This window comes from Embiotoca jacksoni, unplaced genomic scaffold, assembly GCF_022577435.1.
Source record: "Embiotoca jacksoni isolate LCO1_2020_lvr unplaced genomic scaffold, fEmbJac1.0.p SCAF_13, whole genome shotgun sequence".
Classification (NCBI taxonomy): Eukaryota; Metazoa; Chordata; class Actinopteri; family Embiotocidae; genus Embiotoca; species Embiotoca jacksoni.
This window is the reverse complement of record NW_027185263.1, coordinates 13,933,005-13,947,606: the sequence shown is the minus strand read 5'-3', so window position 1 is coordinate 13,947,606 and position 14,602 is coordinate 13,933,005. Positions and strand designations below refer to the sequence as shown.

The following is a 14,602-nucleotide window of genomic DNA, read 5'->3' as shown; positions in this document are numbered from 1 at the left end:
CTATATGCTTTTTGTGTGTATTATTCAATATCTGTACCTCAGTGACACGTTTAACTGATTTAAAATGAAACAAATATAACTTGGACGTCACAAATGCAGCGTTTTCTATAGAGTGAGACATTAGACATGAATTCATTAAATCAAGTCTCTTCATTTTACCTTCACAGTCAGTCTGAGCAGCAAATGGTTCTCTCTTCAGTCCTTTTCTTTGTCTCTTCTGCCAAATATATCTGCACAATAAGTGCCCAAAACAAAACCAAAAGACAGACTTAGCCTGGTCTTAATGAATACATTAATAAGTATACACTAACACATGAATATGTGTTACAGCGGACTCTATCGTGAACAACAGTCTGACCCACATTGCACTTTGTATTGTTTGGGCTCCCAAAACTAAACGCACACATGGTGCAGCAGCCCTTTACATTTAAATGAAACAAGACGTTTCACAGAGAGACGGGTGAGAAACACTCCAATAAAAATCAGCAGTCGTAGGAAATGAGGATTGCCATTTCAACTGAAAAAAAATCCTTAATTATATAATAAGCCAGTCTACTGGGGGCTGTGGAGGCAAGATAAGAGCACGAGCTGCTCACTGTTTAAAGTCCTTACAGTTAAACAGCAGTGTCAACTCCACTAGATGTGTGTTTAGCGAGATGGCTTCATTTTTCTAGAGTGCTGCATGTTTTGAGGTACTTTAATGGACCCAACCTGCCTAATACAGCTCTGATAGATGGTGCAGTGATATTTTAAACAAGGTGACAAACACAGTTAGTTTACTGTGTGTGTGCATCTGCATCGACACATTGGACGTGTTGCAGTCACGCAGTGAGTTATTTTTCTTTTAATGTGTTCTACAAAGACCTACTCTCAGGCATCACAGGGTTCATGAGCTCATATGCACACACAAGACGGAGCATTTTCTGTAGTCGGAAGATTTTTCTTTTTAATGCAACTGTGCAGGGTTTTTTTTTTGGTGAATACGGGTGAGACGGAGGGTTATGTGAAGCTGACAGCAAAGGAGATTGCTGTTAAGAGATCACTGCATTTTTCTTCCCAACTTGTTTTTTTTTCCCTTGTATTGCCAGTGTTATTGGCCTTCAGTAGGCATATGGATTTTCAAAAGGCATTTTATTACACTGAGTTGCTCTTACTCACAGGCCAAAGGTGGTAAGTCATGTACAGTATTTCTTTTTTATCCCACCGTGAGTTTTTTTGGACCTGCAGACGAACTCGGGTCAAGCTTTTATATTTCCCCACCTTATGCCTCCTTCTCTTGCCTGACATACCTCTTCTGCTTTATGGTGGAAGTCGAAACACACAGCAGAAAATATTTTAGAAAAAGGCTCTTGCCGGTGACTATTAATCAGGTCATACAGGAAAGTAGCACATTTGGGTTCAAAATGCTCAAGAGAAATTTCAAATCCTTCTTATTCTAATCCTGTGTTACTCTTCTTACTCAACAGCCGATGTTGTTTTACAAGTACTCCTTCACATTATGCATGGCAACATTTACACTGCAACCTTTACTAGTTTGTTAGCATGGTGGAAGTATTTTTAGCAATGTGCCTGTTTTGTGTTGTGCATGATTATACAAAGTGAATGTTACTCCTGTGCATAATGCACACAGCATGTAGATTATATCTAGAATCTCATACTGGATTCACCCTTAATTTTGTTTTGTATAAAAAAAAAAAAAATCATATTAAATTTAAATCCCGCACCATTTTGTCAGTGAAATTCAGATGAAATTGAAAACGTAGTCTCAAAAGCAGTGAGTATTTATAACCTGTAATAATGAGCTAGTCCTTCGAGACAAACACATGAATCCAGTAATGTGTTCTTTTGATTTTTAATGTCTCCGTTTGAGTCTTGTAGCAAAGTAAGAAGTGCAGCGCTCCCTTGTTGGTTGTTTCTGAGCTGCTCCGCTCCTCGCTGTGTTTGTATGCAGGCGCCAACCCGTCGAGGCCCGGAGGTTTCCCCGGCGCTAACAGTCCAGGGCCGGTGGCTGACCTGTACGGACCGAGCAGCCAGGACTCGGCTGTGGGCAACTACATCAGTGCTGCTAGCCCTCAGCCTGGCTCCGGGTTTGGCCCCAGCATCACAGTGAGTACTCGAACTCCGACACGTGTGACTGCACCTCGAGCTCAGCTGTCTCGTCTGCGTCAGAATACCAGCACTAAAATTAGACACTAAAAAACTGTGATTGTGACCTTCTTTAAAACAACTGTTGATCTTTTCTTTTTATATATATATACACATATACACATATATATATATATATATATATTAAAATCAGAGCTTATTAATTATAGCACTAAATGGATCCAAATAACCACCGCCTGTCTCTGAACAAGTGTCCTAAATTCTGATGCGTACAGTGACATCACTCAGTCTCTGCTGTCAGGTTCAGAGGTCCCATTTCGCACTTGCGGGTAAACCCCCCCCCATCTTAGCTCTGAAAGTTATCTGTGTCAAATGCAAATGTTTATTCCCCTCAGCCGCTGCACAAATCACCTCACTCCAGACCTGGTGTCACCTCCCCAGAACAAATTTCTTTTATTTTTAGAAGCCCATCTGTCCCAGAGCTTGAGTTTGCTCCATCACTAGGACAACGCTCCCAAGCAGCTTTTAGTCTCTCCCAGTGTCCTTGTCCCGGTGTAGTTACTCAGACACGTTGCTGTTGCGTCATATATTTTTTTTTACCTTGCCGATCACTTAGCTTCTGGTTGCCATGTCAACTCCTTAGGCTAGAAAGGCTCGTAGAGGTGAGTCACAAAGAGGTGTCGACAGATTTTTGTGGATGAACTCAGATGTCTGTCTCGGCCTGTGTGTCTTAATTTGACATTAGTGAAGAGCATCAACCTGTTGATAATCCTGCCTTTCACTCACTGTAATCACAAAGACAACACTAGAAAAATACTCCGAACCTCCGAACACCGCCCGTGTTCTCGACAAAGATAGTGGTGCTGAAGTGGTCGTGGAGAGCTCAACTTAAAGCCTGAAAGAACATCTTTACTGACAAGAGGAGAAAGTTCAAGCAGTTCAACAAGGGAAGCTACAAAATTGGTTGTTCAGCTGCTCCCTTACACTTTCCCAGAATGCTTGTCCAACATCGCAGCAGGTGAAGAAGTCAGGAAGGACTCCTCTTCATCCCATCTCAGTGGCACCATCACTGAATTAGTACTGACACTCGCATTTTTGATTTACTCTCTAGAGGCTAGTTAACATCTTCTTCACCTGAGAAATATTCACACAGCCATTGTAATTGTGTTTTTGTTAACATAAAGTAACCAAGCGTATCCTGTATGAATATTTAGTTTCAGATGTTGAAGTATTGCTAAGATTTCATGCTTTACAGGCCAGACACTCAAGTTTAGCGTCTGAATTCCACCAAATTAGATTTGATTTTCTTCACTTGCAGCTCAGAGCCTCTGTATCGTGGTTAGGACCTTGTTGTAGACTCCCTGAAAGGAAACTCCGTCAGCTATTTGTTTACCGTGTTATTAGTCTGCCTCGGACCTCGCTGAATAATTAATTACCGCACAAATTTTACGGCCCCCCCCCACCCCCACCCCCCCAGCAAAGTGCAGCAGGTCTGAGTTCCTCAAATCACATCGGAGCATGTTTGTGCTGCTTTACATGACTGAACTGAGCAACACGGTAGGAACTATAAAAAAAATAACACCTGCTTTGTGAGAGAAGCTAATTAATGCATGGTTTACCTGAGATGGAACAACGACAAGCCCATTAGCAGCGCCAGTCAGTGCTGCAAGACCGCGGGGCGAGAACATTCCTACCAAACTTTATCGTCCACATCATTAGCTTGAATTTCCCACCACAGCAACCAGAATGAATATTTTTCTTCTGTGTTCTGCTTTGACTTGAAATTAGTTTGTAGTTGTTCTATGTTTGAAGCTCAGGAATGTTTCGCCCGCTCGTGCTATTTTATGCTTTTTAGGTGTGCTTTTCTGGCAAAATGCGACTTGCATTGTGTTTTTAGAATCACAAATTGCAGTCAAATATAATTCTCTTTTGTGAGAAGCAGAGCAGGAGATCCATCACTTTGCTCAGTGTGTTGAATCAGTGGGACTGAAGAGCAACATCTCAGCGAGGCTGAAGTGAATGTGAGACATGTCCACCTGTAACGATGCAGCGTCTCTCTGGGGTAGCGTCGAACGTTACAAATCGCTCACGAGAAGGTAAAACAGGCTCGTTTTAATTTTTAAGAGCAAAACCAGAGCTCAACAGGAAAAATACGTTTTACTGCCTGTTCGCTTGCTTAGCAAAGCCTCTCATTAATTGTTTTAGGTCCACTGGCTATCAGCCATAATCTGTTGGTCTCAGCGTAGGAAGCTAAATATTTGTTATGAAAGACCAGGCTGGCTCATTTTCAAGGCAGATTTAGCAGCAGATAGTTTACAGATGGAAATGAGGCCATTTGTTTCGATTATTTTCCATTTGGTGCAACAGTTTGTAACCGTAGTTTAACGCTGAATGTGAAAAGGAGCCTTTTAATGCAAAAGAAGTGCAGCGAATTCTGAAAAGAAATGTTTCACACTGTTGAAAATCTCTTTTTTATGGAGCAGATGGGTGAAGAATATACTTTTTTACTCTTATAATCGGCCAGAGTTTGCGTCTGTGACAGCACCTCGTACTAAATCACCACCTCAGTGAATCAAACCGAGCATGATAAAGCAGCGAGGTGATGCAGCCGCCCTCTGACTTCCTGCTCTCGGCGAGCTGATCTTTCTGTTCACAACATTAAAACAGGAAACGATTCAGAACTAAAATGTGCTTTGTAATTCATTTCTTTAGCGAGGATACTGTCAAAGTGAATCCGTATAAGATCATCGTATCTCACAACCTCATGGATGACTTCAGATCCACTGATTTGTCCCTCTGTCTTCACGCTCCACTGATTCTTATTAATCCCTTTAGCCAGAATGAAAACTGCCACTGTGAAGAAGCAGTAATGAACTCAACTGCTTTTTTTTTGTGTTTTTTTGCAAGACAATTAGAGTGCAATTAGTTGATTGAGGTGATAAAGAGAAATAATTGCTGCTGCTTCTCTTTTCACTGTTTGAATGCGAGGACTTGTGCAGACCTGTCAGCAGGGAAGTGTCCTGATAACTGAGCTCCATTGGACACTCAGAAAAACACTGATCTCACTGAAGTGTTTGTGATCCTCTTCTGTGCATGCTCTCAGATTAAATCCGATGTGTGTGTTAACATGAATGGGGATTGTGTGTATTATTATCACGTATTATAAATCCTGAAACGTGTTACAGATTTGACGTTTCTGCATATTGACTGATTAAACGCAATACGAATCATTTACTTCAATCTTTTTTCTTTTTTTTTTATAACATCTTTTACAGTTAAATGAGTGTTTCTTCCTGTAATTTTGCAGTCCGTGTGTCACTGCAATCACCTGTTTCCCCTTTAGAAGAATATGAAAAGAATCATATGATAAATAATGGTCTCCTGCTCTGCTGCTCGACGTGATTACACTTGAATCAGAACGTTCACATTCATGCTGGCTACAGAAAAAAAAAAAAGTTGATATGATACTCACTTTTCTCTCTTTGAAATGCATACTGACAAAAGCACTAACTGTACACTTTTAGGGCCCGTTGATTGCGACAGCTTTTACAAATGGATACCATTGAACAGGTGGCCGGTTGCCATCTCATCAGAGGTATTGCATTTTATTTACTGTGCCTTTCTATCAGTCTAATGTGTGTTTGTAGCTTTATTCATTGTTTGTTCACCTCCTTTGAGCTCGTAGTAGAGTGCGAGTGTGACGGAGGGTTGCCCCGTTTGACGTCTCGACAAATACAAAATATTACTAATCACTGCTAAAATTTGAATCACCTTCAATTTGCGGGACTCACTGACAAAAAGAAAAGTTGAAGTCACACTCTCACCCATACTACCAGTTCTTTTGGTTTTCTTTCTCTATTAACATGTTGAAATGTCTCCATCCCGAAGTAGTCACATTAGTGCAAATCATGTGTCTCGTACTTTTACAGTATGTCATACCAGTTTGTCATGTCTTTTAGCGATGAGCTCTGGTTGTCTGAGGACAGAACTCTCATCATGTCTTCACCACTGTGGCTAAATTACATCTCGAATCCAAACTGTCTCACTAACAAGTGAAACAATGATTCAATAAATATTCCCTAAGCTATAAACGTACAAGAGGAATCTTACAAATCTGTATTTTTTTTTTTTTGTCTGCTTCCTGCTGTTTCTGCAGACATGATGTGTGTGAAATTCGTGTTCACACATTTTTAAATCTTTGTCAAATTTTTCGTTCAGCATTATTCCTATTGCAAGACTCTACAGTAGGTTGTATGAACATGATTGTTAGCTTAACAAGCAGTGTGAGTATGTAGCATGGTCAGACAGGGTTAGGCGTACATGCACCAAGGTGTTGCACAGGGTGTTTGTTTTTTTTTACTGTAATTGTACTTATGTTACACCTGCAGCAAGTTTTGACTTGCCATATTTCATAATTGCTTTCATATTTTTTTAATACCATTATGCTTCAGCAGGCTTTCAAAATATTCAATTTGGGAAGATTTCGATCATAAAATGTCAGCTTTCATTGTTAGGGTTTATATAAATATAATGGACACTCTCTAATGCCGCTGTTTTTTTGTTCCTTGTTCCTTGTTTTTTTCTATCACCCAGCAGAGTATATCTGGTGGCCCAGGAAAGACAGGACGAAGTTTCTAATTGGCTTTGTGTGCAGGTGATGCTTATCCAACTTCAAGCACTGCAGCGTCACCCAGGCAAAACGAACGCAAGTCGGAACCATATGAAGAAGAAAAGAAAACGTTAGTCATCTCAGAAAAATAACAACTGCTGTACTATAATCCAAACCTCCTATAACTTTACAACCTGGTTTGGTATGATGTTTCACGTCGAGTTCATTCACCTGTTTTCCTTCCTCTGTTTTAGTTTTGGTTTTGATTAGTTTCTAGGAAGTCCTTTTTAGTTCCACCTTAATTTGGTGTCATTTTATTTCATCTTCTAGTATTGTTGTGTAAATGGAAATTTCTTTTTTTGTTTGTTTGAAGTACAGAGGGTCATAGCCAAGAAATATCTGCAAGTCATGTCTTCATCTTTGTATCGGTTAGTGTGAAGGAAAAAAGGTCCGGATGTTCCACTCAGTCTTTCCACACACACACACAAAAAAAAACAAAAAAAAACAAAAAAAACGCAGAAGAAGCTCAGTGTGGAAAGATTTGGAGAAAAAAAAATTAAATTTTAAGGAAAATTTAAAGAAGGTATCTAAGTAATAAATCTTAGTAGCTGTTTTATTTCTTGTGACGTCTCATTGTTAACCATAATTACCTATTTTTGGGCAATACAAAGAGGACTCCAATATTTTTATGGTCCTTTTTTATAAGTGTTGTTTTTGTTGTTTAGAAATATATATATATGCTATAACAAATTTCATATAACTACATTGTGAATTCAAACTTGAGAAAAAGAAATGTAGCTGTACATATTATTCCAGTCACTGCATATAACCAACTCAGTGAGAGAATAGCATATTTTTGTGATGGTGTGTCAAAAGAACATGTTCTAGCGTGTGAATAGAGGAAAAAGCTGTAAACAGTTATTATACTACTTTTTTTGTTTGTTTGTTTCCTGCTGGAAGACGGTATAAGAAACCCCACAGACAAACAGAACAGCACTTGCTCTGTAAATACTCGAGCTGAATAATTTTACAAGTGTCATACCAGCAAATTTACAAGCAGTGAATTATAAGTCAACACAGTTTTCAGAAATGATTTTAAAAATAGAAAAAGAAAAAAAGTAGAGCCTGATTGGTATCTTTTGTTTAACTGTTAAGATATCGGTATCATTTCAAAGAGACAAAAAAAAAAAAGAAAGATGATTTAATCCAAAGCACACTGTACTTAGATGTGAAGATTAGAACTTGAACCAGGCATTTTCCAGTGCTCTGTGCATCCTGACACTTTTCTACTCTTGAGAGGAACTTGTTAGCTGTATGTTGATGTTCGTTTCATCCTGCTTGTTCCTGATTCTTTCTTTATTCCTTTTTTTTTTTTTTTTTTTTTTTTCCGAAACACAATACCTGAGCTCTGTGCTGGAGTCGTTATGTAAAGCTTCTCCGAATCAGTCCTTTATTTTATTTCCTCTTTTTTTTTTTCTTTTTTTTCTTTTTTTTGAATGAATTAGGAAAGTAAACATTTTGATACCATACCTCAGCCTTTGTGAGTTCTATTGTGGAAATCATTGGCAGGTTTTAAGTTATTCAAAATAAATGAAAACACTGAAAGGCAATTATAAGCAAGTAATCATTGCACTGTGAGTAGTAAAGTACAGGCCATCCTCCTATTTGCACATGTGTATGTTGGCTTTTTAAAAACGGCCCTGTGCTTTGGGATAGTATGAAGGATTTTATTGGGGGTTCATGTATTCTCGACTAGTCAAACGCCTCATTGTTTTGAGGCAAGTTAACAGCTTGGGAAATAGTAACTGATATGTTGCAGTGTACACTCGGATTTCTTTATATATTAGACCCATGTCTGATCTTGAGAGTATTTCTATGGGGTCAAAAGATGACACTGAATTATTCACTTATCTGTAGCTGCACCAGGTTTTACACAGTACGTGTGGTTAATGGTTTTACGATTTAATAATCTCCAGAGTGCAGTCTGGTTTTGAAACCCATCGAATGCCACTGCAGATATTATGTGTTGTTGTTGTTGTTGTTGGTTTTTTTCATTTGACCCACTTGTTGTCTCATTTCTTTAATTTCAAAACAACCAGGTAAAGAAATATGCTGGATATAATTCTAAAGTAAATGATATGGAGGTGTGATCAAGTAATAATTTAAAGTAAAAAGAGAAAAAAAAAAACCTTGTAATGTTCAAATGTAAAAGAAAATAAGAAATACAAAACTATAAAAAAAAGAAAGATGCTTCTTTGCTGATTTCAAGTTTAATCAGAGTTTTATTGATACTTTGTGGTTTATATATTAATCATTGTAATATACTATTAAAATGTACTGTGCATCCATTACTTTCTCTCTTTCCATTCCCCATCCTCAGAGATCCTACTATCTTTTGTTGATCATTCATGTATTTCATTAGTGTGTAAAGAAATCACAGTTAACTTGTAAACAGAGTGCTGTCTTTGATACCAGTGTAGTGCTCTTTGTTGTTCTCCCTTGCTCTACCTCTCCTTTCTCTCATATTTATCCCTCTCCCTCTTGCGCTCCTTTTCTATCTCCTGTAATTACAAAGTAGATGTTATATAGGACTCATTAATATAATACTCGTAGTGAATAGTGGATTTAGGACCAGTCAGGATAGACCTTTCTCTCAATGATCATGTTATTCTGATATTTGCAGACAGTTCTTTTGTTAGAGGTTCATTGTAATTTATTCCCTGTATGTTTTCTTTTCTGGTTTTTTGCCACCCTCACATGGTTTCAGCTAACCAAAGCTCTCATGGATGAACAATAGAGAAAATAGTTGCTGTAAGATGGAATTGTACACAAGGCATTATTTGGATCCCCACCCTTGAATGTTTTTAAAGGGGTGTGCCATACTACCTTAAATGCTAACACTAGATATGCAAAACTTTTATTTTTGATTCTTTCTTCTTTTTTTTTTAAGAGGGACACAAGCTCAAATCATGGAAAAAAAAAAGATTTTAATGTACAAAATGTTTCATATTTTTTTAAAGAAACATACCAGTGATTACCACAGTAGTCATAATATCATAGAGTTTCTTCTATCTTTTAATGTTTGTACACTTTGGAAATATCCCAGAAGCCTCTCTGGTGCAGTAATTTTTTTAGATAATACTCTTTCTGACCTCTTATTTCTCTCAGAGCTGTTAATTACTGAAAAAAAAACATCCAATGATTTTTATCTTAAATTCTGGAAAGTAGCTTTTGTTTGAATCTGTTATCAGTGTTGTTGACATGAGAGACATTGCTGTAGCATACTCCGGTAAACCGTAAACTTTTTAAAAGGAACATGAGCTTATGCGGAGTGCGTGCACGCTGATTAATACGTGGTTAAATTCCTGTCCTGAGTCGGACCAGCAATCCGAAGCTGTGATTAGCTGCTAGGCTAGAAAAGATCATATTACAACCTGACTTTAAATGCCTCAAAGTACCATGTCAGAAGACGCCCAGAGTTCAGATGTTAGATTTCCACAAGCAGCTGTGATGCAAGCAAAAAAAAAAAAAAAAAAAACGGTAAAGCCGGCACAATTCAGCTGGTTTGAGTATAAACATGATCTGTGTTTTACATCAGCAGTTTAGTTCACCTCATTGGGTCTTTAAATTGAATACTGTTGCATTACTGTTTGCATTACATTACTGTTATTTACACAAGTGTGTTCATTGTCCTCAACCAGTCCAGTCTGTCAGATGACATACAGCATGTGGAGTACGTGGCAGCTTCGTCAGGGATGCCAAACGGACAACTTATTCTCAAATCCAGCAAACATACTGGACATTGTGGTATTTAAAAACAGCCAAAGACAAACAAGTGCAAATGCCAACGTCCAAATTATAATTAATGTTTTAAACTGAGAGATATCATTGGAAAATACAATAAAAAATGTAGTATTTGCCCCCAAAACTGTAGCAATACAAAGGAATGTTAAAAAAAAAAAAAAAAAAAACATTTATTCAAAAATATGATCTTCTAAGTATTAATTCCTATTTAACTTTATTTATACATTTAAATATCTCAATAGTAGAAAAAAAATAAAGTAATTTATGTGGACTTTTATTCTGACAGGATTAAAGAAGGAAGGAGTTCTTCCTGTTTATTTGCAGCCGTGTTCCTTGAATTCATCTGCATATTTGTATTGAATTATAAACACAAATCGATATAATTAGGAGCTATAGTCAATTCAAATGTTGTTGCCATCTCATCTGAAAAACATGTAACAGTGCAACAAATACAAAAGATATTTTGTTTTTCACGAGCGCCCGGCGGCTCTCGGACTAGAACGAACCCTTTTTCACTGAAAAAAGAAAAAAAGCTTGAAGTGTCTCATTTTCCCTCACGCGATATAGAAATTGACTCCTCTATTGTTTTGTGATCCTGTAGCTTGGACTTTAAGGTAGCATGGCTCTGTTGCTGTAATTTTCATTTTATCTCAAACTGACAGCAGTTTACAGCTGATGAATGTTACACATCTTAGTAGACTAGCGTATCCATTTGGGGAGAGGGGAGGGGTCTTGGTTTAAGAAAACAAAATAATCAAAAAAGAAAAAAAGTCAACCTGGAAGGTGTTGACATTTGTAGTGTACTACCGTATCCATTTAAACTTGAATCTCGAGGCAAGTGCTAGGCAATGGCCAAACGATAAATCCCATCCGTTGCGGGGTAAAATGTCGCCCTGAAACCGCACGCACTTCTGAGATTTCTGTCAACTCCGATTCACAAGTGTTTTCTGAATATGAACAACTTGTCTCCCAAATACGCAGAGACTTTTTTCCAGGCTCCATTTTCCAATGAATTTGACTGACTTTGAAGGCTCATTGAATGTTCTTGAGCATTTATGTCCAAAAAGAGGCTTATTCCTAGTGGTGCTAATGTTTTTACACCAGACAGTGTGCCCTTATCTCTGAGAGATACTGGATGCAGTCACAGTGACCACAAAGTTCGTCTCCCGGTCCACAAAGTGACTCTCACTAACATCGCTATTTATAGTTTTGGCTCTCTTGTTTCAGGATCTACAAAGATCAGTTCATGTTCACGAATCTCAAACTGAAGGTGACAGAAATAGCACAAGTACAAGTTGTACTGTTGTGGTTTAGGGTGAATTTCCCCTCCAGTCCAAACCATTGCCATCTCACCCATGCTCATTACTAAATATATACCTACAATTGCAATATATGTGTGTAGATGAAACTATATATTTGCAATTTTCGCTCATTTAAACTGAGAAATATTAAGACTGGAGACCTCAGCTGTATACAGAATATTCGTCACACAGCTACACCCAGGTTCATATAGTCCAATCGTCATCCTTAGTTCACCAACACGAGAGTTCACCCCTGGCGTGGTGCCGAGTTTGGAGCAGACCGCATGGCCAAGAGGGGAGCCTGGAAGCTCTTCAGACTGCATGGGACGGCAGTGTGAGGCTCTGCTGTGCTTCCATGTTTCTGCAGGCTGAGCACAGAGCTCTCTTCACTGCTGTCTGCCCATTCCTAACACTTGCCCCCTTCTTTTTTTTTTTATGTTAACCGACTTTTTATGGCGAGAGACAGACAGACTTGACTGACATCTGAAAGCATCTTTCAGGTTATCATAATGGCTTGCTCAAGCCCTGTTGTAAAATATACTAAAATAATAATGATAATAATAATGGATGGGGGTCTCTCACATATCAAATGTGGAAAGTCTAATTTTATATTTGTATTTTCAAATAATAATATTGACAAAAAAATGTCTGTGAAAGGTTTCCATCCTCTACTGTGGTCCAGAAATTGATGTGTCTGTCTGGAAAATAAATAAAATAAACTGAATTGTTATATTACTTGGTTTCACTGTTTCACTTGTATTTTTCTATTACAAAAAAAAAAAAATATATATATATATATATATATATATATATATATATACGGTACAACAATAATTTATCTCCACATTTAAATATCACCTGTATGATTACGTAGTGAGCCATCACATCAAAGAGACATTCACTTCCCATACGGTGGCGTCCACTGACATCCCATAACCGGACGCTCGGCTGCGCAGGACCGAGCTTGTTATCTTCTGTTTCGTACAAACATCCACATTTTCACTCGACCGCATGCTCAGCATGTCGGCACCAGGAATCCACCGAGGTCACTCATAAGTCAGCGGGATTAATGGAGTAATAGAGTACGAAGATGTATTCGTGGGAGGGGTGAAAAAAAAAAGAAAACGGTGAACAAACAAGCAGCGGCGTGTAATTCTGCTGCCCCTCAGTGGTCTCTCCCGGCGCCTGAGAGGAGGCAGGAAAATCCAAGCAGTGCTTTATTTTTCACCAGTGGTGTCACACGGAGAGCATCAATATTAGCCGAGGCTCAGCGCATTAAACGGCTGAGGATGTGATTGAGTAGATGAGCAAACAGGCTGCTGCATGACAGGCCATTTTGGGCCTCGCACAATACTAGAGGGACATGCACTGAGTATCAAGGGTTACCTCTGATGTGTTTGTCACAGTGTGCTTAGTTCTGCTTCTTCCTCAGATGGAGAATTTAGCTCCAGATGCCAGAAACAAAAAAATCGGATTCTGAGTCATTTTCTGAGGTGAACCGGGAGAATGAACCACTGAAAATGTCAAAATAATTTCTGCTACCTGACTTTTTTTTTTTTTTCTTTTTTTTTTTTTCCTTTTCCCCAAAGAGTAAGCTGGTTTCTGATTGCATTGTTAAATTTTTTTTTTTTACCCAAGTGACTTTAACATGTGCTGTATACCTTTGTACTGCCAACCGCAGACGTAGCTAATAATACTTTTGTAACGAGTATCCAGCAGATTTTAAAAAAACCCGTTCATATTAGTTTTACTGTGATAGATTGCGTTTGTTAAACACGATGCTACTAACATTCAGGAATCAGACTTTTTAATGCGCCTGCTTGTCAGGTGAGACCAACAGTCCCGACAGCTTCATCACTCATTCAGACATGGTGATCTATAAATTCTGACTGAGATCAATACTTTTTCGCAGCTCTGTTTTTCACAGCCGAGGCCCCAGAAGTTTAGATCGCTGCGGTCATTTGTGTTTGCGTAATGAGTACAATGATAATCCAATTGGCAGGCTTGGACTCATATTTCAGTTTTGCAGAAGCTGCTTTTGATTTTCTCTCTTGTCTGGCAGAGACACCAACTGTACATTCACACATTTGAAACAGTAAATTCACCCTAAAATGAGAAAAAGGGAAATTCTTGTAAGAACACTTAAAACAACGGTGGCCCTGAGGGCCAAAACACAATTTCATGTTCACAAAATTAAACTATATTTCACAAAACATTAAAAAAACAAAAAAAAAAAAAAAAAAAAAAAAAAACGATTCTCAAAACGCAAAAACATTGTACAAACTGGAAAGGGTAGAAAAAAAAAAGACTTGTTTGTGATTGGACAGGACCTATGTCCGCCTGTGCTGCGTTAGCCTGCCCGAGACACGCCGAGGTCGAAAAGTGGCGAAAGGTATGCCACTTCAGGTGCAGCAGTGAACCAATCCTTTCAGCAGTTCACTGCTGCCCCTTACCGAGTGCTGGTGGTATTCTGTTCCTCTTCATACAATGTGCCCAAAGCTAATATCAGAGCTGAGCTCAGGTAATGGAGCTAATGTTAGCCTGGCCTCCGTAGCCTATTTGACTAATCGATATTAGAAATGTTGAGTCATCAAAAAGGCTCATACTTGTATTATTTTGTGAAATGTTTTTGGTTTTTTTTAAATGTTTTTGTTTTTTGTAAAATGTTGTTGCGTTGGGTGAATTCTGATTGTTTTGACCCTCGGGGGCCACCGTATTCAACAGATCAATACGTTTGAAAGGTTGAAAATGCTTCAGTAACCTGCAGCAGACCTGAGTGGAG

At 38.4% G+C, this 14,602-nt stretch overlaps 1 protein-coding gene across 12 annotated transcripts in view; it reads left to right on the top strand.

The window, feature by feature from the left end:
- Window positions 1-12,555, top strand: part of msi2b (musashi RNA-binding protein 2b) — a 242,859-nt gene extending 230,304 nt beyond the window's left edge. For 6 of the 12 annotated variants that reach the window (XM_069146799.1, XM_069146791.1, XM_069146803.1 and 3 more), the window contains 2 exons: window positions 1,952-2,106; window positions 6,700-12,555. In XM_069146799.1, the coding sequence (XP_069002900.1) occupies window positions 1,952-2,106; window positions 6,700-6,744 (200 nt within the window). In that variant the 3' untranslated portion in view covers window positions 6,745-12,555. Of the gene's footprint in view, window positions 1-1,951; window positions 2,107-5,630; window positions 5,702-6,699 lie in introns of all 12 variants that reach the window. The other 6 variants (XM_069146802.1, XM_069146797.1, XM_069146800.1 and 3 more) reach the window with 3 other exon arrangements.
- The last annotated feature ends 2,047 nt before the right edge of the window (window positions 12,556-14,602 follow it).